General features: G+C 38.4%; 1 protein-coding gene across 1 annotated transcript in view; it reads right to left on the bottom strand.

Annotated features, from left to right (window-relative positions):
* Nucleotides 1–8785: 8785 nt before the first annotated feature.
* Nucleotides 8786–25963, bottom strand: part of LOC149286612 (CUB domain-containing protein 1-like) — a 36305-nt gene continuing 19127 nt past the window's right edge. Inside the window, exons 2-9 of the mRNA XM_089493840.1 lie at nt 18313–18528; nt 17372–17728; nt 14649–15017; nt 13630–13848; nt 12905–13294; nt 11313–11681; nt 10275–10362; nt 8786–9206 (exon numbers count right to left, since the gene is read on the bottom strand). Of these exons, the coding sequence (XP_089349966.1) occupies nt 8786–9206; nt 10275–10362; nt 11313–11681; nt 12905–13294; nt 13630–13848; nt 14649–15017; nt 17372–17728; nt 18313–18528 (2429 nt within the window). The remainder of the gene's footprint in view (nt 9207–10274; nt 10363–11312; nt 11682–12904; nt 13295–13629; nt 13849–14648; nt 15018–17371; nt 17729–18312; nt 18529–25963) is intronic.

The raw sequence follows: 25963 nt of genomic DNA, 5'->3' as shown, positions 1-25963 counted from the left end.
TACAATAGAGACAAGACACACAAACATATAAGGAAATAAATAAGTCTTGTACTTTTTAGGAGTTAACATCAGGAAGCTGTCCAGCTGTCAAAGTATATTGTTCATTGTACATTACTTTAAGATGCATTATTTAACCTGAATAGGAAAAAGGTAGCTCCAGAGGTCCAGGACATTGTCCCCCTCCCTGATTCCATTTTTCATGCCACTTTTGGCTGCTTGAGTATGATGGCTGAAGTGCCCCTTTAGAGCCACAACCTAGCTTTGGAACCAATAACATCACAGATGATTTGTAGTAGGATATAACCCATATTCCCTTTTAGAAGCAAAAAGGGACAGAATACTGAAGCAAAGTAGGATTTCTCAAGAGCAGCCATCAGACCGGCTGGTCTTGAGGTTTTGGGTAAAACCAGGACACGGGGAGAACATCCGACATTAATATAAATATGACAACTATGTTGTTATAAAAGGGAAATATAGGTTTTTAAATCTTCTGTATTGCTATTAGTATTTACTGACGTGAAATTATTAAAACCCAGCATTATTTTTTGATGATTCGGTTTTGTATTATTCCATAGTAGCCCTTGTGTACGTGCATTTTCTTTTAAAAAGCATACTGTATTACAAAGTCAACTGCTTCCTCTGGTAGGAAATTGTGGTTTTCCCCCGGTGATTAAGCAGTATCTCACTACCTTGTAAAGAAATCCTCCTCCCTTTCCAGCTCTGGAAAGCTGAAAAGAACAAGAGCTTGCATCATGCAGACAGAATATAATGCTTGTGATCAACTGCACAACCATCTAAAACAATTCTTTTTACAGAATACAACAATAAGTAATGATAACAATAATAAAATAAAACATCACAAAACATCCAAATCAGTGTTTTTATGGTCCTTGAGCAAAAAATAACAAATAGGAAGGAAAATGTAGCACATGCTATGGATTTACTTGTACAAAATATCAGCAGGACACACAGCGCAGATTAAGGGTGTACTGCCTAGACACAGTCCTCCAGAGGCGTATCTACCGAAAATAGCGCCTATGGCAAGCACTGAAATTGCGCCCCTGTCCAAATATCTAAATCATTTATTAGCCCCTGCTGCCTATATATATATATATATATATATATATATATATATATATATATATATATATATATAAATATTAGACCCTGCTGCCGATAGCAGGTATAGATCAACACACAAACCCAGATCAATTGAAATTCACTTGTGATCTCAGCACTGAAGGTATATATCAAATAAACAGAATCAGACATACAAATCCTATATTTGCAGGTATACAATAATAATATATGAAACGTAGCATCGCAGGTATAGATCAAATAAATACATGGAAACAGCATTGCAGGTATTAATCAACTGAATAAGACATATTAACCCTATATTTGCAGGTATACATAAATAATGTATGGAAACATAGCATAGCATATATGGATCTACAGAATAACACAAAAACCCAGCTTTGCAGGTATAGATCAATTGGAATTCACATAAAAACATGGCATTAAAGGTATATTTAAAACCCCCTAAATTACAGGCATAGATCACAGGTTGCACACCCCAAAGCCAGCCCTGGCATCCACACTGCCCGTATAGAACCTGACCAGCACCCAAATTACACACACATAAGATTTGCCATCTTTGTCCCCAAATAGCCCAGCACAAGTCAACTTTGTCCCCAAACAGTCCGGCCTGTGCCATCTTTGTCCCATATACACCCTGCCTGTGCCATCTTGGTCCCCCAGGCTCAAACCTCCTGCTAGTGCCATCTTTGCCCTTCCACAATTATACATCTATGATACACACAAACACTTTTACAGTCACTCACTAATTCACACTTTTATTCAGACAACTCATCCACACATTAACTCATGCTCTCCCTCATTCAGACAATTCATCCACACATTAAGTCATGCTCTCCCTCATTCAGACAATTCATCCACACATTAACTCATGCTCTCCCTCATTCAGACAATTCACACATTAACTCATGCTCTCCCTCATTCAGACAATTCATCCACACATTAACTCATGCTCTCCCTCATTCAGACAATTCATCTACACATTAACTCATGCTCTCCCTCATTCAGACAATACATTCACATATTAACTCATTCTCTCCCTCATTCACTCATGCACACATTAATCCACTCTTTACTTATATCACTTTCTAACCCCTCTCCCTCCCTTATCACTCTCTAACCACTCTCCCTCCCTTATCACTCCCTAACCCAGGGGCAGCCCCCCAGGCTGCCCTGAATCCGGGCCGGCAGGCTGGCCGGGCGGCCGGCAGACGACCATTCATGGCAGCCGCAAAGTTAAAAACTAAGCGGCTGCCGCTGGGACTGGCCTCCGAAAATGATGCGGACTGTGGCTGTGCGTAGGGACTTGATGTCAAATCCCGGCGCACAACACTGAAGCCACGCCCACCGTCTTCCGCACACTGGAAGGACAGGACACAGAAGAGGAAGAATGAAGAGGAGGAGGAAAAGTGACAGTGCCAGAGGAAAGGTAGGAAAATATTAGTAAGTGTGTGAGAGTGATGGGTGTTATGCTGTAGTTTATGATGAATGTTTGTGAATGAGGGTTTCAGATTGCACGGAAGTGTGGGGGGATAGCATGGCATAGGGAGGCTGTCTAGGCATGATAGGAGTGTGTTTGCTGTTATCAATTTTTTTTTCCGTCCAATAATTCAATAACAGTATTAATAGATATATATGGTTGCAAACAGCAATCACACGCCTATCATGCTAAGTCAGCCAGTACATGCTAGAACCTGGGCATGATAGGATTGTGATTGCTGTTAATTATATATGTATATATATATATATATATATATATATTAATATTGTTATTGATTTTTTTTTTGTCTAATTTTGGTGTGTTACTTTTAATAAAGTATTTTAAACGGTTTTTTTTTTTGGTTTTGGCCAAATGAATGCTGAATTTTCAGTTTAGGTCCAGAATTTTTATTTTGGTGCATCCCTACTATATACTAAGCCAGTCACTGAAGTGGTAGGCCTACACCACATCAATGTTTGGCTTAGTATATAGTGATAGGGGTTGTACTGCAGTATTGTCAGTGTCTGGCTCAATGTATAGGCACACATTGACAGTGGTACAGCGTAATCCCTAAGTATATAATGATAAAATTTATGCTGTACCACCGTCAATGTGTGCCTCAGTATATAATGATAACAATTTTGCTGTACCCCTGTCAATGTTTGCCTAACCATAGAAACTATGCAGTTTTGAAGTGTGGGGTGGGGGGAGTGCCACATACAGGATCTGCCACAGGTGCCAAATACTCTAGGTACGCCCCTGCATCATGCAGCAGTCAGACCCAATGGCCATTCCTCAGCTCTTCGACCCACGTCTTAAAAGGGGTGGGATAAAGAGCTGAGGCACGGCTATTGGGCGGCGCGGTGCGTGCACGCCGGCCGCTTTAATTTCATTAGGCGCCGGTGGAGTGACTGCTATCAATGTCGCTCGCAGCCGCTTTGGTGGCGCAATGGGCCACTTGACTAGACTTGCCCCCCAGGCCTTAGGCTGCCAGCCCTCCCCTGCCCTAACCCCTCTCCCCCTTTGTAGTTCTCACCTTGGGGTCCAGCGATGGGAGCACGAGGCTTCTGTCTTCTTGCACTGCAGTGGTGCCCGCTGCTTCACTGCTGAGCGCCTTAATATGACGTCATATTTCGGCGCCGAGCACTGAAGCAGCGGGCACCGGCGAGCGGCTTTTAAACGCTGTTTTGTTTTTTTTTTATGCGGGGGAGAACGAGGGGCGCCGAGCGGTTGCTAGGCGCCCCTCTCTCTCCTCCGCATCAAAAAAAACCAAGACAGTGTTTAAAACCCGTTGGTGCCCGCTGCTTCACTGCTGAGCGCCGCAATATGCCGTCATATTGAGGCGCTCTGCAAGAAATGCCGGCACCGGGACGGGGGTAGAGGGCTCGTGGAGGAGAATGAGGGGCGCCGAGCGGTTGCTAGGCGCCCCTCTCTCTCCTCCGCATCAAAAAAAAACAACAAAAAAACAACGGCGTTTAAAAGCCGCTCACCGGCGCCCCCTTTCAAATGGCGCCTATGGCACGAGCCATAGTTGCCATACCCTAGATACGCAGCTGCAGTCCTCCATAATGTATATGGGACAGTTTCCCAAACATCCATAGAGAGGTGGCTGCCGGTGAGCCCAATTGCCAAAGAGGGTGACCTGTCCCCAGTTATGCTGCAAAGGGGCTGCCTAGTCAGCCTAAGCCTGGTTGTGTACAGAGCCTGCAGGATTGCAAAAGAAGAATCAGTCTTCATTAGAGGAACGAGGGAGAGGCTATGCAGGGTCATCTTAACATCATTGTAGGCCCTTGGGGCCCTATCCACCACCAATAAAATTCATAATGTGGAGCGAGATTTAATAAACAATAACATACATATAAAGTAAAAGAGAAAGTGAGTGAGCCTGTGAGAAAATGTGAATGAGAGTGTGATAAAGAGGGGGATTTGAAGTCCGTACAAATCCGAATGCACAAGTCCAATGCATAGTGTTAAAGTCAGTGTGTGTGTGTATGATATTAGCATATGCGTGTGTCTCTTACACCATACGTGTTAGAGTATGCTAGTGCATGGTGTTGGCATGACTGTGTTCGTGTGTGTGTTACCGTGTTAACGTGGGTGTGAGTGTTAGCGTATTGAAGTGTCAGGGTTTTGGGAGTCTGGGAGAGGGTTTTGCGAGTTTGGGAGAGGAGACCAAATGTGTTTGTGTAGATGTGTGGTGTAAGAGAGGCGAGTTTGCATGTTACTGTATATGCATGTTACTTACAGGAGCCCTGAAGAAATACTGCACCCAGATACCACTATCCCTAAACTGGCCTCTGCTCTCATAAGCTGTGCTTATGGGAGGATTGTAAGGCGGAGTGATGGGTGGGACAATGGGATGGAGTTATGAGATGGGTATGGAGCTGGTACTTGGCCCCAAGATTTCCAATAGCAGCCCTGACCCCCAGAATTATTTCAATTGCTACATTAATTTATGTTAGTTGTCTACTATGAAATATACAGCAGTAAATCCTATGCTAAGTTCTGGATCTGTTAAAGGGACAAGAGGTGAAAGGGCTGAGCCAAGAAAAATCACATGTCCTTACTAGTAGAAGATACAAGTGACAGTAGGGGTGTTTTAGCCAGCATGCACTTTTTTCAGACTCAGTGTTTAGTCCAAACCATCTCACTCAGTTCTAAAAGAAGATTTTAACACAATAAGAGAACTGATAAGAAAAAGTTGGCATGGAAACTGCCACTGTAAAAGATCAAATTAGGATAAATAGATAGACTTGGAGACATATAAATGTTGCTCACAATTTAACTCCCAAGAATGGAATGTCAGATAAAATAGACCATACAGAAATTGGGGTGCTGGGTCCATGTTAAGGAATGTAACTGCAAAACACATCCAAATAGGCATAACAGAGAGGAAGAATAGGGAATAAACTTGATAAGGCTACTCGGAAACAGGAAAATAAGTTAAAACCTTGTTGTCAGTATTGTTGATGCCAGCTGTGGTGGCAGGCCTTAAATGAGGTTTCCCAGAAGTCCATCTTTGACTTATACAGTTTGTGGATTAATGTCATGCTACTGACTCAAAGCATTCCAAAAGAAGAAAACATCCCTAAAATACCACTTTTTAGCTAAGCATTAAAACTTAAAGAAGAAAGGTGTGTAAGTGTAAAAACGCAAATAGGGCAATTCTAATAAAAATAAGCTACTAGTCCAATTAAAGGATCTACTTCATGTAGACCAGTTCTTCCCAAAGTGGGTGATACCACGGCCTGGGGGGGCGCCGGAAACATTAACAGGGGCGGTAGTAGCCTCGGGTGCTATTGGGGGACGTTGAATAAAAATAAGGGGACAGTGGAAGCAGAAATAAGGGAGAAGAAAATTAGGGAAAACAATTCTTCGTACATGTTTCATCTGTTGTGTTGAGTTAAAGTCGTAGTGATTACTTTATTTTCCAAATAAACACACAAAATGCAACTTATAACTATAACCCAGTGCTTCCCACTGGGACGATAATGCCCCCTGGGGGGCACGGGAACGTTTTGTGTAGATCTCCAGTCTTACAGTCAAGCCATCAGATACAATCCCACACACTGATGAAAGATCTCGGACAATATTCCCACATCCCCCTCTACTTTCATTCAAGCCGCCTCTCAATCTAAAACAATGGATTGTGAGGAGCATCCTTCACAGACAAACAGCAAATGGTACCTTTCCCTGCCAAATAAAAACATTTGAGACTTGTTCACACATCCACAGCACAGATAAAATACTAATACTAGTCTCACACTTCCACCACAAAACCAATGGCTGTTTTATGGGCAAATCATCTAAAGCGGTGTGCCACTATGTGTGTGACATGCCCAACAGCAATGTATGTGGGATAAACTCGCCAAGTACACATAAACGGTTAAATTCCCACAGACATACTATCAACCAGAAAAAAATACACCTGTTGGAGAACATTTATGTCAACCTGGACACAGCATACAGGATATGAAGCTCTCAGTACTGATGGGATTGTTCCGCACCCAGATGGAGAGAAAAACATGGGAGGTCAAACTGATATGTTGGTTTAATGCCTTAGTCACTGGCCTTGAGATTAGGAATTTATCTCCCGATACCACTTTACAAATTAATAATCCTCTCACAAACACTGAATTACTTCAACCAATTTATTACTGCTCACATTTGACATCTTCATAGATCTGGCATGAGTCAAATGGTTCTATGGCCCTTTTAACCAGGGAGTAAACTGATCAAAGACTGTATCTATCTATTAGATCTCTGTTAGTCCAGCTTATTTACTGTTGAGGAAATTCTCCAATACTATTTTACCTTTTTGTAAACTGTGCTTTTGTATTAAGGAAATTCTGTTTTAGCTTCACTAATGCCTGAGGAAGGGACCTAACAACTTGGTCTTGAAAGCTTGCAATTAAACCCTGTTAGCCAATAAATTTTATTATTTTAACTATACTCTTCTCCTGTTTTTCCACGACTAACGCGGTACAAACCTTTTGATCATTTCAAAAAGAAAAGCCAAATTAAACAAAGCATTTATTTAGTGGTTCTTCTGAAAGCACACTGCAACTTAAGAATTATATTTTGTATAAGATACAGTTTTACAATCCTTGACTTTTAGCCTGTTCAAACACATCTAGACACACCTCGCTGTGCCACAAATTTCTTGTATGAACATGTGATCATTGCTGAAGTCTTTCACAGTCATAATATAACCCATTAACAACCAGTCACATTGATCTTAAAGGAACAGTTATCTCATTGTGTTATTCTTAATAAAATATTAAAATCCCCATATTTTTCAGTTTTATTTTTCCCCAGAATTGTTTTTTAGTGATCGCTTCCTTTCTTCTCCTTTTAAGGGGAAGAGTTTAAATAGTGTATGCAAAAAACAAAACATGTTTTTTTATATTAAATACATTTTTTAAAAACAAAATGACAGCATGTACAGTCACAATTTATCTTACAAAAGTGTTTACATTTGCTACACATTTCAAACCTCTGAATATAGTACATTAAACAGTTACAGTCAAAGCTGACACATTAACAACAATTTTAAAAGAACTCTGGCTGAAAATTGAACCAAAGCGTTATAAATTGTAATATACTATTTGAGTGGTGTTTTATAATGTCTTATTTTATTCTTGCTGCGTGGTGGTCAGTTTAATATTCCATTAGGATTTTACTTGGAACCAATTTTTACTGCAAATCACATAGATCTAAAATGAACATAATGCACACATTGGAAGTAGAATTATAAATATGAACCACACTTACTCACTTCTCAGGCTTCTTGCTCTTAGCTATAAACTGTCAAGTAATACTCAGATGTGAGTGAGCAGAATTTCCAAGTCATAACTTACAATCAGTAATGACATCACTTCACATCATTACCTTGCTTAATATTATACATTTCACAATAAATATTATTATGCATGAATATGTGTGTGTGTATATATTTACTTTAAGCTTACTCTGTGACCAAGGGCACCATGGTTTCATTGATAAGATCTTAGAGTACAGGAGAATGAAGTTATCTGTTCATTGAAAACCTCTGTGAGCAAAGTAAACAGTTTTAAGAAATACAATAAAACTCAAGTCCCTTTAGAATCTCTATTGTAGACTGTATCATAGTAATTTCTTGGGATATTTTTAAACAGGACTGGCCACACTATATTGGTAACGTATGCAGCTGCCTCGGGAGCTGTGCTGGTGTATGCACCACCAACTAAACAAGTTCATGCAAAGGGCATAGTGTAGGATGCCAGAAAATGCAGGGTTGTCTCTGTCTTTAAAGAAAGCACATACAACCATAATATTTCCACATGATAAAAGCATACTGTATCTTTAATCCAAATCTATTAATATTTACATTATATATATATATATATATATATACTGTATAAACACACACACATATATTACAAAGTATATTCTCCTTTATCAAAGTTCCAAGTTTTCCTCTAGGCTGCAATGTAAATTAAATGTATTCTATTAACTATGCAGCTGACACAGAAAGTTCAGACTGTGGAGTCAAAGCGGTCAGTTGTCACCATATCGGTAGTTTCCGCCAGTATCCAACAAAATGCAGGTTGACTGCCTTCCTTGCAAGGTGCAATTGGTCCTACTGGATGGTGAACTTTTATTTCAATTACAATGCGTTTATCTGTAACTGGAAAAAAGTTGCCTTATCTCCATTCTTCAAACAAATCAGACTGATGGTACATTTCCATTCCCTTGATAGTCTAGAAAGGATAAACTGGTATCTTCATCTTCAACAGGGACCTTTGGGATAGTTTCTGAGAAGGTGTAAAGTTCATTTTGTGTCATTGAAAGGGCAAGTGGATCCTGCCAGTGGTCCTCTTTAGTACTCCCATTGGAAGACAGAACTGGGGGAACAGGAGGAGGAGGATCGGACATATTTCCTTCAAAGGAGCGGTACACATCCACCTCTGGGTTGCTCGGACCATTGGTGTTTTTCAACAAATGGCCATAGACCATTGTATCATCAATCACAGCATATATATGGGACTCCTTCTTCCTCCCTTTTCTCAATAAACCTTGACGTCTTGGTATTTCTGTGTTAACTTTCGAATTGTATATCCCCAGAGGGGTTTCTTTCTCTTTTTTCCTAAGAAACATACATAAAAGTAAATAATTATTAAATATAAAGCACTGAAAGATAAAGATTGCTCATATTCATGATACAATGGTTTAATAATAAAAAAACTATTTTCTGTGTTACTAAGATATAAAAAAACACTACAAATATATATATATATAAAAAATATATCCCTGTCTAAATATTAAAAGAGAAGTTGTTTCAATAAGAACTTCTTATTTTATTATAGTAAATGAGTATGATCAGTGCTTGCAAACACCATACAAGATTTAGAAAAAAGCCTAGTGCAGTAGGCCCACCACGAGTAGAAGAAAGATTTATTATAATCTTGTTCCCAGGCACCCAGTAATGTAGCGTTTGAATATCTTTCTTCAGAGTAGGTAACGTTGAGCCTGAAGAAAGATATTAAAAACGTCGCATTACCGAGAGCCTCCTTGGTTTGTGCTTTGTTTTTTAGTTTTTAATCAATTGTAATTTAATATAAATTGACTCATAATTAACTATTATTGGATGTACTACATATCTTTGATTATATATATTATAATAAAAAGATAAATGTTTACTATAATGAATTCTAGTGGTATGTATTTAATGTTTTTTCATATTTTTTATATTAGTGCTGCCCATTTTTAATAATGTATATTTGTAGTCTCTAGTTTCCAGAGTACATATTTGCCATTGTATTATTTGAATTTAATATTGGGCAAATTTATTATATTCCTCTGGGACCACAATGATTGCTGCTGAGCAATTGTCTTCTCTGCAAAAAGGTTTCTATCACCAGGTGTCTGGGAATGATAAGCTAATTAAGTAAAATGTTTTTTTCACATTGGTGTTCTAATTTTACCATAGCACATTTAGTTTATATGTTCTATATTATTACATTACTGTAGAACATAACTCATAGCCTGTGTTTCTCCCAACCCTATGCATCTAAATTATATTTGGTCCAATAATATACAAATAGTAATTACCCTAAGAGTTTCAACATTGTCAGTTATTAACTTCTAGCATCAATTAATATAAAACTTTCTATCTTCTAATTTGGCTACTGAAAAGACATAATAATCCACCTACTTTTTTCTGATGCAGCAGAGGGCTACTACAATGGCTATAATAACAGCTCCTGCAGCAGCAGCGGCAGCAATTGCAATGATTTTTGTATCTGAAATAAAGCAAGAGATAAGTAACAAACTGAAAAGTAAAAGCTCAAGGCATTTTATCGCACAGTGCGGTACATTTAAATATACTAATGTGCATATTATTTCTATTAGGGATAAAATCATATCTCCCAAGTGTCCTTAGTTTCCAAGGACACCCAAACAGTATTTCAGGATAAGGAGATTGCTCAAAACCAGATAAGGGACTGACCCCAAACAAGTCTGGTAGAAAATACAACTTGCAGAATTATCATTCCTATGTATAGGTCTAAGGGGAAGAGGTTGTGACTCAGAGAATCAAGAAAACTGGTGGCTGTGCATACTGCATACCTCCAACCTGTAATTTTCTTACTTGGGTTTTGTGCAGCACACCGGAGAACGGATATGACGTCATCCCTTTAGTCACTGCTAAAGAGGAGCTGAGCCACAGGCACATACCTTATTGCTGAGTCTCACAATACCACTGGAGCCTTTACTAGCTAATCAATGTAAAATCACTATCCAGCAGTTCTTAAGTTACTGAACTGGGTAGGTGAAGCTCAAGACTTGGAGAATCACAGAATAACCAGCACAACAAATGTTAGAAACACAATAGAACCATTTGGCCCATCTACTGGGCTCATTTTTCCTGGTGTAACTGAGCAATCTTTGGTCATGTCTTATATTCAGGATAGCTTTATCTCCCTCACTATATTATCCTCTACAACTTCTCATGGGATTCTATTGTATTAATCTACCACCCTCCCAGTAAAGCAAAAATTACATTACATCTAAACCTCTGATTTTTCTTGCTTACAGGCATAGAAGGAAATATCAATTTAATGAAACTTCCAGTTCTTCATTCTTTGGTCTTTTAACACTAAATAGTTGGTAAACAATATGGTTTAGTTACAAAGGTCTAGTATAATTAGGATCCCTAGGAAATATGTTTTACAGAAGCACTATTAAATCTCACCTGAGCTACTGTAATCGGTTGTTATAGTGAATTGTATTTGAAGCTTATTGTCTCTGCCCTTGGGTTTGCAGTTGGAGACATTCACCCAAAATGGATTGTAAAGATCCAATGTACGTGGTAATTTCTCATCTTCTTTTGTTACAATGTTGATGCCATTCGCTTTCTTTTCCCTCACCCTGAGAAGCGCACTGTTCATTTGACACATAATGCCAATTTTTTCCCTATCAAATGTTAATTTAGCAAACTGATTTGTAGCAAGTTCTATGTTCCAGGAGAGAGAAACATAGTCTGGAAGTCCTTCCTCCCAGTTGGGCGTGTGAAGGCGAGTGGTGGAACCAGTCTTGGGGCTCACGGTAAAATAAACCTCTTCTACAATAAAAATAAAAGGATTACATTATAATAATATGCATAAGAAGCTCAGTTTACAAAAACTATAACAGTCCTTAGTATTTCTTTTTATATACACAGATAAACACCAAAGCCACTAACTAAGGATAGCTCTGGCTCAATGTTTTTATCAGTCCATATTACATAAGAATTAAGATTTTTTTTTTACATTTTCAACTCAGATTGCCAGTGGTGGCCATTTGCCCAGTATGTATTTCAATCTAAAATGATTATTCTCTGGGTTCTGTGGTATGCTTTGGAAGGTGAGTGTGTTCGTCTGTGTATTCCTAGCAGGGTTTCTATAGAGTTGTCAGGGTAGACAGGGATATGCAAATTGTGAAACAGAGACTCATGTCTAAAAAGCTTGAATGGACAACAAAATCCAAATGGAGTACATTGAATATGCATTAGGAAGTCCACTTTTTTTTTCTTTTTCTTTATTTGGAATATTTTTTTAGGCCTGGTTTCACTGCAAGTAGGTTTTAAAGTTAGGAAGAGCTGTCTGTTAAATTAAGAAAGAATATTTCTGACTAGGGATTCCTGGGTATCTATAAGCTATCTTCAAAACCCAGAATTAGAAGCAATGTAGTCAAGCTTTTCAAGTATTAGTTTTATCATACAGAACAATTGTTAATTAAGAGATTTTAATTTGGTTTATACTCCATTGGTACTTCCTATCTATTCTATCACCGAGCCCAATACAAAAATGTGAATACACATTAGAAAAGGTAATTTTATGAAATATGCTTAATGTTCTAATATTTGAAATGCTCTGCATCTACTTGAAATATTTGTAGTCTTAATCTCTATGCTAACCGGTACGGATGATAGAGATAGAAACTAGAAATAGCTGTCATAAAGGCCCAAGCACATATCCCATGGCATGAATACGACTTTGGGTATTTTGAGGTTATGTATACAAAGTGATTCTGATTACAATTTTAAAAAGTGATTCTATTTCCATAGCAAAAGAAAAAATTACCTTTCAAACTTTTGACCAAAATCACTTTAATTATATAGCCCCCTTCGTATAAACATACCAACAGTAATGTTGCAGCAGAAATGTAGTCTTCCACTGACACCTGAGTTATTTATCCACTTCTTTTACAAGTCTAACATCAAATAAATAATTCTGGATTCCATAAGTAGTTTCTGAATTATAAGTATCTGAATACCTGGTAGTAGGTAGTAAGAAATGTTCATACCTCTAAGGCGTGTTACAAAGGATGCATACAAGTCATGTATGAGAATATGGCTGACGTTGGCATATTTCCGTATGCTTAATATGATTGTGACGTTGCCTTTCATCTGAATCTTTTCAACAGACCCATTAGGACAAAATGTTCCAATTTTAAATTGGTTTTCTTGAGTAGAGCTGGTGATGCCATATTCAAAAGCTGTAGTTGTTGCGTTGCATGTTTTTCCTGGAAGAGGCTGATGTAGTTTTAAACTTTTGGACCCTATTTCAGTACTGCTGTTTGGTGGAGGTATTAGTTTCCAAGTGATTGTTTCCAGACGTACAGGAAGGTGGACCAAAGACGGGTGTATGGCAAGGTTCCTATCTTTTATGGTGCAGGTTTTAATATCTGAGCATGCTGGAAAAGAAAAGAAAAAAAAACAAACATGTCCAAGTGAAAAGTTGTAGTTGCCCAACTATGTACTACATAAAGCTAAAGGGGTATTTCTGTTTAATTATTAATTGTTCTAATATTATGTTCTAAACGTTTAGTGGTAATGCAACCTAAACACTACACAAACATTTCAGTAGCACCAGGATACTATAGGATTTTTGCAGCTTGCATGAACATTTTGTCTTTAATTGTAAACAAAGTAATTAGATCATTTGCAAAACTTCCATGCCCTCGAGAACTGAGATGGAGAACACCATCCTACAATGTCTGAATTTATTAATTATTTATAAATTTCCTACCTATGACACTCTCTGCTGTTACCATCAGGCTGTCCAAATTTTCACAAAGGAAGTAAATTCTATAGTATCTGCCGCCTGCCAGGTTTAACTCCGTACCGCAGTCAGTTTGGCCTTGGCAGATGAGACAGAGTCTGACAAACTGACGACCGCTTATGGGCCGCTTTGAGATGCGCACATTCATATCATTGTCTCTTCTTAGATCAATATGGTAGGTTTTATCTGAAAACAGAAAAATGTGGAAGTGAGATAAAAAGCAGTTTCAAAGATGTTCCACCTTGCAATGTTTAACACTTTTGTCACTAAATGCAGAGTTAGAAACATAATTCCAACAGTACTGTTGTTGATGAGACACAAAAGTAGACGCTAAAAGGTAGTTGCTGTAAACACTGAAAAAGCTTCTAAGTTGCACCGAAAAACAAAATATACAAGTAGGTACTCTGTATCCACTCGTAATACAGAGAATGGAAGGGGTGGAGCTCAAAGAGAAAGAGGTGGTGCCTTAAGAGGATGGGTGGAGTTTATAAAGGAAGGGGTGGGGCAAATTAAGATTATGAGTGGTGTGAGTTTAGACAGGCCTAGGGCAGCACAAAACCCACTGGGCACATCCTTTACTCTTTGCAGTCTCTTCAACTACATCTAGAATCCCTAATGAAGTGTAAAAAAAATCTGAAGATTTATGCTAATGCTGGAATAACAACAAAAGCTTAATTGCAAAAATAAAGAAGGAAAATGTTCAACACGTGCAACCATTATATTATGCTATAACTGATAAAGTTCTACTATAAAGATAACTTTATTTAAGTACACTACACAATACTAACACATTTTAATGAAGTTCAACTGTGGCATTAAATTGAGCCAATGCATTTGTTTATTGCTTTTGGACTGACCATCTGTCTGGTTTTTTTTTTGTTTTGTTTTTTACAACACTGGAGTTTGCAGTTAACTCATTTCTTGTCTCCTCTGAAATCCTTTCAGCGTGCTGTTACATATAACTGAATTAATACAAAATGACTCACTTGCTTCATTTGGAGTCTTCTGAACTGTGACACTGAAGACCAACGTGAGGGCACTTGGGTTGAGATTGTCCATGTCACAATTGTACAAGGACATATTGAAGTTTCCAGGTATATTTGCAGGTTGATTGCCTTGTAGTTTGTATACTTCTGGATTGTTGTGGAATGAAGTAAGTTCATATTCCACTCGCTCCTCTTTCCTCAAGCAATTGGGCAAGGTATAATTTAGAAACTGAATGCTGGCTCTGTGATCTGGTGGAATGGCGAACTGCCACATCATGAGCTCATCATTGGGGAACCCCTTTGGATAATTTGCAGACATCATGGTTATCATGGACTCTCTCTGAAAGGTGGATTCAATAATACACAGCCCTGTAAATGAAGAAGAAAAAAACCCACAAATGTAGATAAGCATTACATAAGCATATCCAATTTAGAACCCAGGGTACCAAATTTTAATTGAAATAAAAAAACAAATGCTTTCTTCCAGCGATGTAAAATCGTTGGTTTACATAGCCTCATGAAGAATATCTTCAAACCTAATATCTTGATTTAAGATGAACTCAAAATATAATGCCATATTTTTAACAAAGTATTAATTATGTTAGTAGCCAAGAAGCACAAGTGTATAATGCTTTGGGTCCTTAGGGCAACTTGAGTGGCCCCTGTCTGTATTGAAGCAGTTGTTATCATGCAAATGTTTTAGCCCTCTACTGCAGAGGTTAGGTTACATTGTAATGACATATGATATCTTGTTTATAAGTTTCATTCAATGACAAATTGTTAATAATGTCAAGAATGTTCTCTGTGTTAATGCAGACGTTATGTAACAAACATACATAATTCCCTAAAATAACAGACCTACTCAGGCCACAGATATTTTTCTTTTGTTGTGACACAGCCCAAAGCATGCACAAGAAAACAAAAATACATATACCGGTAATTACATTTCATTGACTGTCAGAGACTATTCAGTGACTATTCACCAAGGTCTGCTTTGTTATATGATATCAAAATGATACCTTTTATTAGACCAAACAAACAATATCATGTCACTAACTTTCAGGTCCTCACATCTCTTTTTAAGATGAAAATGTTCATCACTTAACATTGTCTTGTAAGCTGGTCCAGTAATAGGCATCACCTTCAACTGAAAAAAACATTATATATATTATATATATGGCTAATATATGGCTATATCCATTTTCTGTGATAGGATATCAGCATTTTTCCCATCAGATACAAAACACCTTATAATTAAGTCAGTATTTTTAATGAAATTAAACAGTGGGGCATAAAATGGCATATATGTAGGAGTCCAAGTCTTTTTTGATGTTAGATGGGCTCCAGTAGCAATGCATTTGTAGTATGTGTGCACATAAGTATTGGAAATCATTTTTATAACTGTTACAATATTTTTAAGTATCTTTCTCATTTTTATCCATATAGAAAAAGCTAGGCAGTACGGTTACTATCCTTTTAAGCTTAGTTGATCAACTATTACTTACTTTTAATTTATATCCAAATTTTTGACTGGATTTTCCATGTTGCACACTAAGCAGGTTTCTAGAGGACCATCAACAGGGGACATAAGGCACAAACAGGGGCCTTAAACCTTAAAAATTGGGTGCCCCTACATTTGCCCTCTTACGGAAGCAGGTACTACGAATACATGGCACCAGGCCACCAGGCCCCAAAGAGTCACACAATCAGTGTGTATGTGTGTATATATAGTGCTAAAATGTGAGTGTATGTTTGTCTTGTGTTAGAGTCAGTCAGTGTGTGCATGTATACTGTTAGTGTTTATATTTTATATATTTACATAAAGCGATAGTCAGTGTGTGTGTGTATGTATGTATGTATGTATGTATGTATGTATATATATATATATATATATATATATATATATATATATATACACACATACACACACGTATGGCATTAGAGTCAGTGTTTCTAGTTGAATAGTATGTATGTGTGGTGTAAGCGTGTATGAGTGTATGATATTATCAGTGTTACTGAATGAATGAGTGTGTATGTCAGCATATAGTGTTAGAGTGTGTGTGTATTAGTGTATGGACTTTAGCATGTTTATGTCTGTTACTGTGTCGTTAGACTGTAAGTGTATGTTAGCATATGATGTATGTGTTAGTATTTGGTGTTAGTATGTGTGTGTGGTCTGTTGTTGGCATTTCAGTATATGGTGTTATATGGTGTCAGCGGTAAGCCTACGGTTAGTGTCATCTGTGAGATGGAGAGGAGGAACAGGCTAAAGATTGTGTATGGTGTTACAGTGAGTGTCATCTGCGCGTCAGTATTTATGTTGGTTAGTTTTAAGAGGGCGCTGAGGAGATACTGCACCCAGTTGCGGCTAACCCTAAGCTCGTCTTCTGTAAATTCATCTATATTTTGTATGGGATGTTAGCATATTTTATTTACAAACATACATAAAATCCAATACTTTTGCCAACTCAGCTGCTTAAAATATATCCACAAGTCCACAAAGCCTTGGAAACATTAACATACAATAAATACAATACATGCTGTACCATCTTGTAACTTTCTTCTAGCACAACAGTTATAAAACAGTAACCCAATACTAAATACACTTGAAGACAGATGCCCCTGCTTTTCGGTGAGGGGCACCAACACCAGATCCCGCAAACCAGGGGTGGGTTGGCCCACTTGGGAATCTGCATTGATTATATACCAATAGAACTACTTACTTCTAATAGAAGACCGGTTTGCTATGCTGAATCCAGACTCTGTGAGCGTTTCATTCCAAGGTAATTCAAGAGTAACAACTCCCCCTCCTTGCAACTTAATACGTGATACAGTGCCGTTTGAGCAAAAGGTTCCAATACTGGTGGAGGAACCACTAACAAAAGTTCCAATGGTGTAAGTTACTAGATCTGGGCATTTCATTGAAGAATCTATTTGCTTTAGCCATGGAGTTGAAAAGCTTAATACCAAGCCAATATTCTGGGCAGTTGCCACGTGCCATGAGAATGTTCTATTAAGGCCAGTCAAGCTTGCAGGCTGTAGAACTACATTTCCAAAGGGACACGAACCACTGTTGCAATCTAAACGTAAAAAAGAAAGTACATGTTTATTTGTGCAACTCCAGCTAACCTTTAAGTACTATTACACCCCAGTTTAATCATAGGAATACCTAAAAAACCTCCAAAAAAAGTTTGCTTTTTAATATATTATATATGACTCTACTTTTAATAGACGTACAGTGTGCTAGACCCTTCATGATGCACAGCGGAGTCTGTGCGATTAAATGTTTCAGTTTAGTAAATAACTTATTTTTGAAAATTGGTTTTGGATAACCAAAGCAAACCTCAGATGTGTAAATTGGGACACCTGTGTTGGAGGGTCTGACTAGAGGTGGGAAGGGGGTGTAGTCAGATCCAGGAAGGGCATAATCAGAACCACCAGCCCACCATACCCAAGCGCCACCTTGCAGTGCTCAGTTTCAGAGTGTTGCCTGGTGACCTTAAGGGAGCTGCAACAACAGAGACCTCCAATGATTTCACAACTTTCAGGGATAGAAAAGAGAATAGAAGCCTATGAACTCCATTGCCCACAGTGGTGGTGCCCATGAAACTCACTTGGGAGTTATGCAAAAAAGCATATTATATAAAACATTAAGAACACTTACCGATTTTATTGAGTATCTCCATGACAAAGTATTTTTCAGGTGAAGGGCAGCTGAAGGTGTACCCCACAGTCATCCCTGGGCCTATCCATAATGTAGAAAGTTTACAGCCATCTTTTTTAGTACAGATGAAGCAAGATGGGGATACCGGTCGAGTAGAAGCAGGTTTTATTGTGATAGTGATGTTGTCTTTCAGTGGTATGCTGATGTCAATGGATTCTAGGAAAGAAATTATTTAAATTATGTAAAATTTGTATAGTAGATTTTTAAATTAGTAACTGTGAGGCTTACTGGAGGCTCAAATGTTTTCTAGAAGACAAGTGCTATTTCTATTATGCAACCCAGACACATGGATGCTTCTAATCCTTAATCTTCTCAGACCCTATTATACCAGATAGAGAGGGTAATACCCCGGCTCTTGTGGTCATTAATTTCTCATCAAAGGTATCACTGCTCTTTCTTCTAGAATACCTAAATTTGAGGATCTGCAGGTTTACCTTCTCAGTTTTCTCCCCTGTTAATCCCATCTATCCCTTCTCCCACAAGGTCATATCTACTTCATACCTCATCTATTCCCACTGTTGTGCCTTAGTAAGTTTCAACATCCGGTATATTAGTATATGAATGTACAAAATATTACTAAAACTACATGATACAGGCAAAGTGTGATATCAGACATTGTATAGAAAATCCAATCATTGTTTAACATTTAGTAATAGATGTTTCATATACCGTACTTCTAATTAGTGGCTTCAGTACAGTAAAGAACAGAACTGTAAAGATGAATTAGAAATACAACTAAACAATAATCACTTGTAACTTATCAGAATTTATTGCTCAATATTAATTACTACAGTGCCTACAGACAAAATATTCCCTTATAGTGTCTGCTTATATTTAATCATGATCTGCCCATCATTAGATCATTTAGACTAGAAATTATAGTACAGTGTACATATAGTAAATGATATTCATGGAATTTACAACATCACATAGAGGAGATGCTTACCATGACTGCATACCTCCAGCAAATAAACAAACGTCTGCTTTAAAGGGGTATGGGTAGAAGTGTGGTTACTGGACATGACATCATGAAAACCTTTGATGAGACTTTTTGCACTACGATATTTACATAGCCGAGGAAGTAATTTCAATTTACATACATTGAACTTATAAACATTTATGTGGTTTCTATGCATATTGTTGTGACTTGTAGGAATGTAGAACACATACCCACTCATTCTCAAGAAACATTCTAAAAACTTTTAGAAGAGAGGGAAACTAGGAAAGAAAGATGTACCGAGGGACTTGTGTCCTGAAGAGTAATTGGGGATGTATGAGACTACACATGAGTATGAAGAGTTGAATTACAGGAGTTTACTTACAATTAGGTTGACACACAATATGAATAATGTTATATGGCATAGGGTTCTCTTATTGGTTGCTCTCATTGTTTTAACTTGCTATTTGTCAAACAACTTCACCACTTCATAATGGGTGCATGTCGAAATATGTGATGGCTTCATTTATTATATATTTTTATAAGAAAATTATTTAGTTTTAGTAACTTTTCGCAAATTGTTTTGTTTTTTTTTACAGAAATAATGGTGGGAAAATAATGTTTTTTGTGGGGAGGGGTATATTTTTACCACTATACCATGGCATGTGATGCAATTTAGTTTTTTTCCTAAGTTAATTTGACCTGAAGTCAACAAAACATAGGTTTCCTTAGTTAAGGTGTAAGCCGAATATTGGCAAAAATATGTCCTGACCACCAGCACTCAAAGGGGTACAAATGCAGTTCATCACTTTCCCAACATTTGCAACCCTACTTGGTTAGCCAGTTGCATGCTAACCTGACAAATTTTATGGAACTTTTAGAACTGCGTGAAAAGACAGCACATGACATTAGCTGTGGAAAAACACAGATGAAGTTAGGCAAACTTAAATGGTTCTGAACAGCTGTTTTGTAGTTCCATAGCTTTTTATATGCATATTCAACTTATCTTTGGTCAGAAAATATTTCTTGGTTAAGTCAGCCAATGACATGCAACTGTGAATTTCCAGGGGCTTCATATAACAGGCATGTGAGGGTATATTGAGGGGAGACTCCGTCCATCATATGCACATTGCCTGGTGCCTTCATTGCAAATGAATGCGGGAATTCAGCAGGTGCCAAGGACCAAAATGTGGGACTGTCCTGGGTGATCTGGGACACGTGGTCACCCTACATGGGGCCAGCTATTTTAACACCCTGGTCTCAGCACCTACATGATTATTGTACCCCATTAACTTATTTTTGTGAAGCTGTATAGTGGCTCAGACAGTCTTTGGAAGGTTGGATTAGGAGAAGGGCTAGAACTTCACCTTCCCTTATTCCGCTGCTAATGCCTCTAGCTATAGAACCCAGCACCTTTTCCACTGCTTTTTTTGCATTGCCTGTCTTATGTGTTATCTTCCCTGCCATCACCTTTCTATTTAGCAAACTAAAACCAGCCGACAACTTATAGAAAATGAAAAATGTTTCATTGTGTAGTGCAGATTCTATGGTATTACCTCCTACCGCCAAAGGTGTGCAGGGATAAACAAAGCCAGAAGTCCAAGTATAATAAATGTTGACTGTTTTATCTACATTTTTGTCTATAAAATCTATAAACTATACAATGCAAAGAGTATAATGTGAGACATTTTTAGAAAAAAAGAATCAATTCATATGAGCTGATAACAAACAGGTAAACAAGAGTATAATAAGAAAATAAGATTTTATAGGATTCAAAGTATGTATTTTCGCGTTGAGACAGGTTTCTTGTGTCGCTACATATGTGCATTTATAACCAAATGGGTACTAGGAAACCTGTAGTTTGTTTCACATAGGAACATTTAAGGACACATTATTTATTTATTTTAATTATCAATTAAGATAAAACCAAATATGTTGAATACTGAAATGCAACATATTTCAGAAGAAACAAAGCTAAAAAAGTCTCTGGGAGATAATAGGTAATCCAGTATGTCCCTTTAGGTTGCCCTGATGAAGACCAACTGTTATTGAGGCTTAAACATCAGCATAAGATGGGTTTATGTTTTACTCTATAACCTAAATGCATTCTGATATCTGATTTGGTGTGGGCAGTGATATTGTATTGTATGTGTTTATAAAACCGAGAACTCATTCTACATATGCTCTTTAAAGAGACACAAATATGAAGAAAACAGACTCCTATTTATCGGTTGCTGTACACTATATTCCTAATCAGTCAAATAAACACCTCTGTTTCCTGGCATTAGACTTGGAAAATGACTGCTATAGGACAGTGCATTTTGTCAAAGACAAAGCAGCAGTGGTACAAAAAAGGTTTATTAGATTATCAAGCAATTAGTATTGGTTTACTTAATTACTCAGTCATATGGTGTGCCCAAATTGGTCAGAATTACCTAATTTGAGTTATATTGTTTTTTTGCAGATTATTTACAGCAGTGTCATCTTTACATTGTACAGTGGGGCAAAAAAGTATTTAGTAGACTTGCGCATTCGTCTTCGGGCGAACATGAAAACGAGCACGAAGAGGCCGTTTTTTTGTTCGTTCCGAAGACACGCCGAAGAGAATACAGTGCCGGCAAAACGTAGGAGAAGACGAAGACTCACAACCACGAAGAATCGTCTTCGTTTTTGCCGTGCAGCCGCCAAAATTTCAAACAGGAGTGAGCTGATCTCGTCTGTCCAATCAGCTCACTCTTGTGACGTCACGCTTTTTGAATTCTGGAGGCGCCTTTATAAGACCAGAGCTTGCCTGAGAGATCCATTCATTTTTCGCTGTGACTGCTTTGGCAACACTGCTGTGCTGCATCCGAGCGTTACAGAGAGATTGTTCTGTTCTGTGTGAGACTGGTAAGCCTTAGCCTGCCATTTCTCACAGTGTACTTCATCCTCACTTCAGTGCTACTTAATATAATTAATAATAATAATTTGATTAATTTAATTTTTTTTTATTTCATTTGTCATCAACTGTAGTGTAAGTGCTGTTGAGTTGACAGTGCACCCAGTGTCTCAGTGGCACTGGGGTGCCCTTGCCCTGGGCTGGCACTAGTGCCTACTGCCTGTCCTGCTTAAATAAATTAAATAGAATTTATAAATAATAATTTAATAGAGTCTATAATTTAATAGTTCATTATAATATTATATATATATATATATTTGTCAGTCATATATATATACTATAGTATACTAGTGTAGAGTGTACTGTAGACATTCATCTACTAGTGTCTAATTTAAAATCAGTAATATTAATTAATATAATTAATAATTGAATTCATTATAAAATTATATATATATTTGTCAGTTATAGTTAGTAATAGTATACTAGTGTAGAGTGTACTGTAGACATTCAAGACATCTACTAGTGTCTAATCTAAAATCAGTAATATCAATAATTCTATAATTCTTTCTTATCTTAATAGTTAATTAAATTAGCTATAAATAAAAGTAATAATATTAATTAATTACTACTAGCGTATAGTTTAGCTAATCTTATTAGTACTGGTGCTGCAGCTCTATAGTGTGTGCTTTGTTTTAGCAACAGCAAGAGACCAAGTCAATTTTTCTTAATTAATAATTTTTCATTTTATTTCATTTGTTTTGCTCACCTCAGTCCATCAGTGAAGTGAACTTGTTGGGCTAGTGAGTGCAGCCGCATAAGTGCTGTGTTTTTTTTTGATCAGCAAGCAGTGACGTTAACTGTTTTGCAAAGATTTTCTCATTTATTTTACATTTTATTTCAATTTTATTAAAAGTACCCTTAGTGTTTTGCTCACCTCAGTCCATCAGTGAAGTGAATTTGTTGGGCTAGTGAGTGCAGCCGCATAAGTGCTGTGTGTTTTTGTTCAGCAAGCAGTGAAGCTAACTGTTTTGCTGTGACATTTTATTTTATTTCTAATTCTTTTCAAGAAAAATTGACTGTGACGAGCTGTACTAAGCAAAGCTTCAAGCTACTAGCTGTAGTACTAAAATAATTCTAATCTTTAATCTTAATCTATAATATATTATAAATAATATATAACAATATAAATTCTAATTCATAATCTATAATATAAGTAATGCTAATTCTAAATTCTAATTCATAATCTATATTCTTCTATCTATAATACATAATATATAAGTAAATAATTTCTAATCTATTAATATTATATAACTTAATATTAATTAATAAATCATACTGAATCTGACTTAACCTCACTTTAGCTTAGTGGGTTTGAGAGCGTTTGCCTAGAGGTAGACTTATAGTAAGGAAATATAGCTTTAGGCTAGCATAGTAGTAGGCTAAGCTCTTAGGCCCGTGTAAACTCAAATTAAAAATAAAATACTGCTAGTTATTAAATAGTTAATCTTGAGTTAATAACTTTAGCACTTTGCCAGATTGCACACAACAGCACAGTGCAGTAGTGCATAGTTTTACTTTTTAAGCAGTAGCACTGAAGAGAACTTCCTCTAATTTTTTTGTCTTTATTTCGTTTTTCCTCTTTTTTATTTTTTATTTATGTTTTTATAGTTTTTTTAAACACTACACTACACTACACACACAACACAAAATTTGAAATGGATCCTCCTTTTGGGACTAAGGAGGGACAAGCTCCATCTACCACCACCACCACCACCACCAGTTCTAAGATGCAGCCTTTGCGTCAGTCTAGTCGGCCAAGTAGGCCAAGCTCTCGCTTATCATTTGGGGAAGCATTGCTTTAAGGATCATCAAGTAAAGGAAAGGCACCAAAAGCAGGCAATAGTAGTGCGGCTAGGCCCACAAGCTCTATGGTTTTTTACGGAAAGCCTAAAGCACCAGAAGCACGTTCTAAGTTAAAGGGTAGCACAAGTAGTACCAGCCCAGTGACTAAAAAGAAGTGCCTTTTGCCCCAAGCAGCATCTTCCCCATCCACAAGCAGCATGCAAGGTACCAAGCAGAGCCAAATTAGCAGCAAGACTCAGAGGGGTCCCAAACAAAAGCGATCCTTTGTAGGGAAAACCACCACCACCACCACCACCACCCCCACCGCCTCTACCACCACTAGTGCTGCGCCTACTGTTCCCACTGGTACCCGCCACGCCATGTCCTCCTAGTACCTCTAGCAAGCCACCAAGTCCTTACAAAATTTTTGTAAAGACAGAGAGAGGGCTACACATAGTGGAACTCCACCTAGCGAGGTAGCAGAGGAGCCTGAGACTGAGAGGCCAAGTGCAGAGTCTATTCTTCCTGCTCGCACTACTACTAGTCACGAGTCTCACGACGATATCAGTCTTAGCTCCAGCCTAGCAGGAATTCCATTCAATCTGGCTAATGAAGAGCTAGACTATGGGCCAGAGAAAGTAGAGGAGATGAGTGGTCAGGAATCAGATTCCTCAGGGAGCAGTGTCCAAATGACTAGTGCACAATTTTCCCCTGAGCCTCCACCTTCTCCGCTACGATCATCACCATCACCACCACCACCAGCAGCAGCAGCAAAACCTAGCAAATCTAAAGCATTTAGCAGTCCCACTATGGCCAGTACTGTTACCACCAGTCCCACCACCACTAGTTCTGCCTCTGTTCATCCACCCCGAGCAGTAGGAGCAGCACCCAAGGCACACTCCAAGGCTATGCACGCCCCAATTTGGGAGCACTTTGAAAATGTTGAAGAAGGGCGCTATGGAAAGTGCAAACATTGTGGGAAGCTAATAAGCAGAGGGAAAGTGTCTGGCCATTTTACCAGTGCTAGCATGAAGCATCACCTCAGCACTCAACACAACGCTGTGCTATTGGGGAAAGATGCAGAAGTAAAACTTAGTGCAGGCAGCATAGCTGGTGGCCGTGGAAAAACCCCAACAGCTTCTTCTTCTGAGCCAATAGCAGCAGCAGCAGCAGCAGCAGCTAGTGCTGGCAACCAGAGACCAAGGCAGGTTGGAGCACTGCATGTCCAGCCCACCCTGGAACAATTTGGGGCATTCCAATCCAAAAGGTCAATGCCCAAACAGCAGGCCAATAAAGTAACGCGACTGATTGGTCAGTTCATTGCTGTTGGAGGGGCATCCTTCTCTATGATCGAAGGGGAGCCTTTCAAACAATTGATGGCGGCTGTGGCTCCACAATATACAGTTCCGTCACGTTCCACTTTCAGCAGGAACATTGTCCCCTCATTGTATCGGTCCTGTGTTGCAGCAGTGAAAGAGGAGCTTTCCAAGGCTGCTGGCAGGGGAGGGCTGGCAGCCTAAGGCCTGGGGGGCAAGTCTAGTCAACTGGCCCGTTGCACCATCAAAGCGGCTGCGAGCGACATTGAAAGCGGCCGTCGTGCGGCAGTCACTCCACCAGCGCCTAATGAAATTAAAGTGGCCGGCGTGCACGCACCGCATGCCTCAGCTCTTCATCCCACCACTTTTAAGACGTGGGAAGAGGAGCTGAGGCATGGCCATTGGGTCTGACAGCCGCATGATGCAGGGGGGTACCTAGAGTATTTGGCACCTGTGGCAGACCCTGTATGTGGCACCCCCCCCACACACACACACTTTAAAACTGCATAGTTTCTATGGTTAGGCAAACATTGACAGGGGTACAGCATATTTGTTATCATTATATGCTTAGGGATTATGCGGTACCACCGTCAATGTGTGCCTATACATTGAGCCAGA

The sequence above is a fragment of the Sceloporus occidentalis genome, unplaced genomic scaffold (genome assembly GCF_023333645.1).
Source record: "Sceloporus occidentalis isolate IW3139 unplaced genomic scaffold, rSceOcc1.0.p SCAF_67, whole genome shotgun sequence".
NCBI lineage: Eukaryota > Metazoa > Chordata > Lepidosauria > Squamata > Phrynosomatidae > Sceloporus > Sceloporus occidentalis.
The sequence above is the reverse complement of the archived record's forward strand: the minus strand, read 5'-3'. Positions and strand labels throughout refer to the sequence as shown.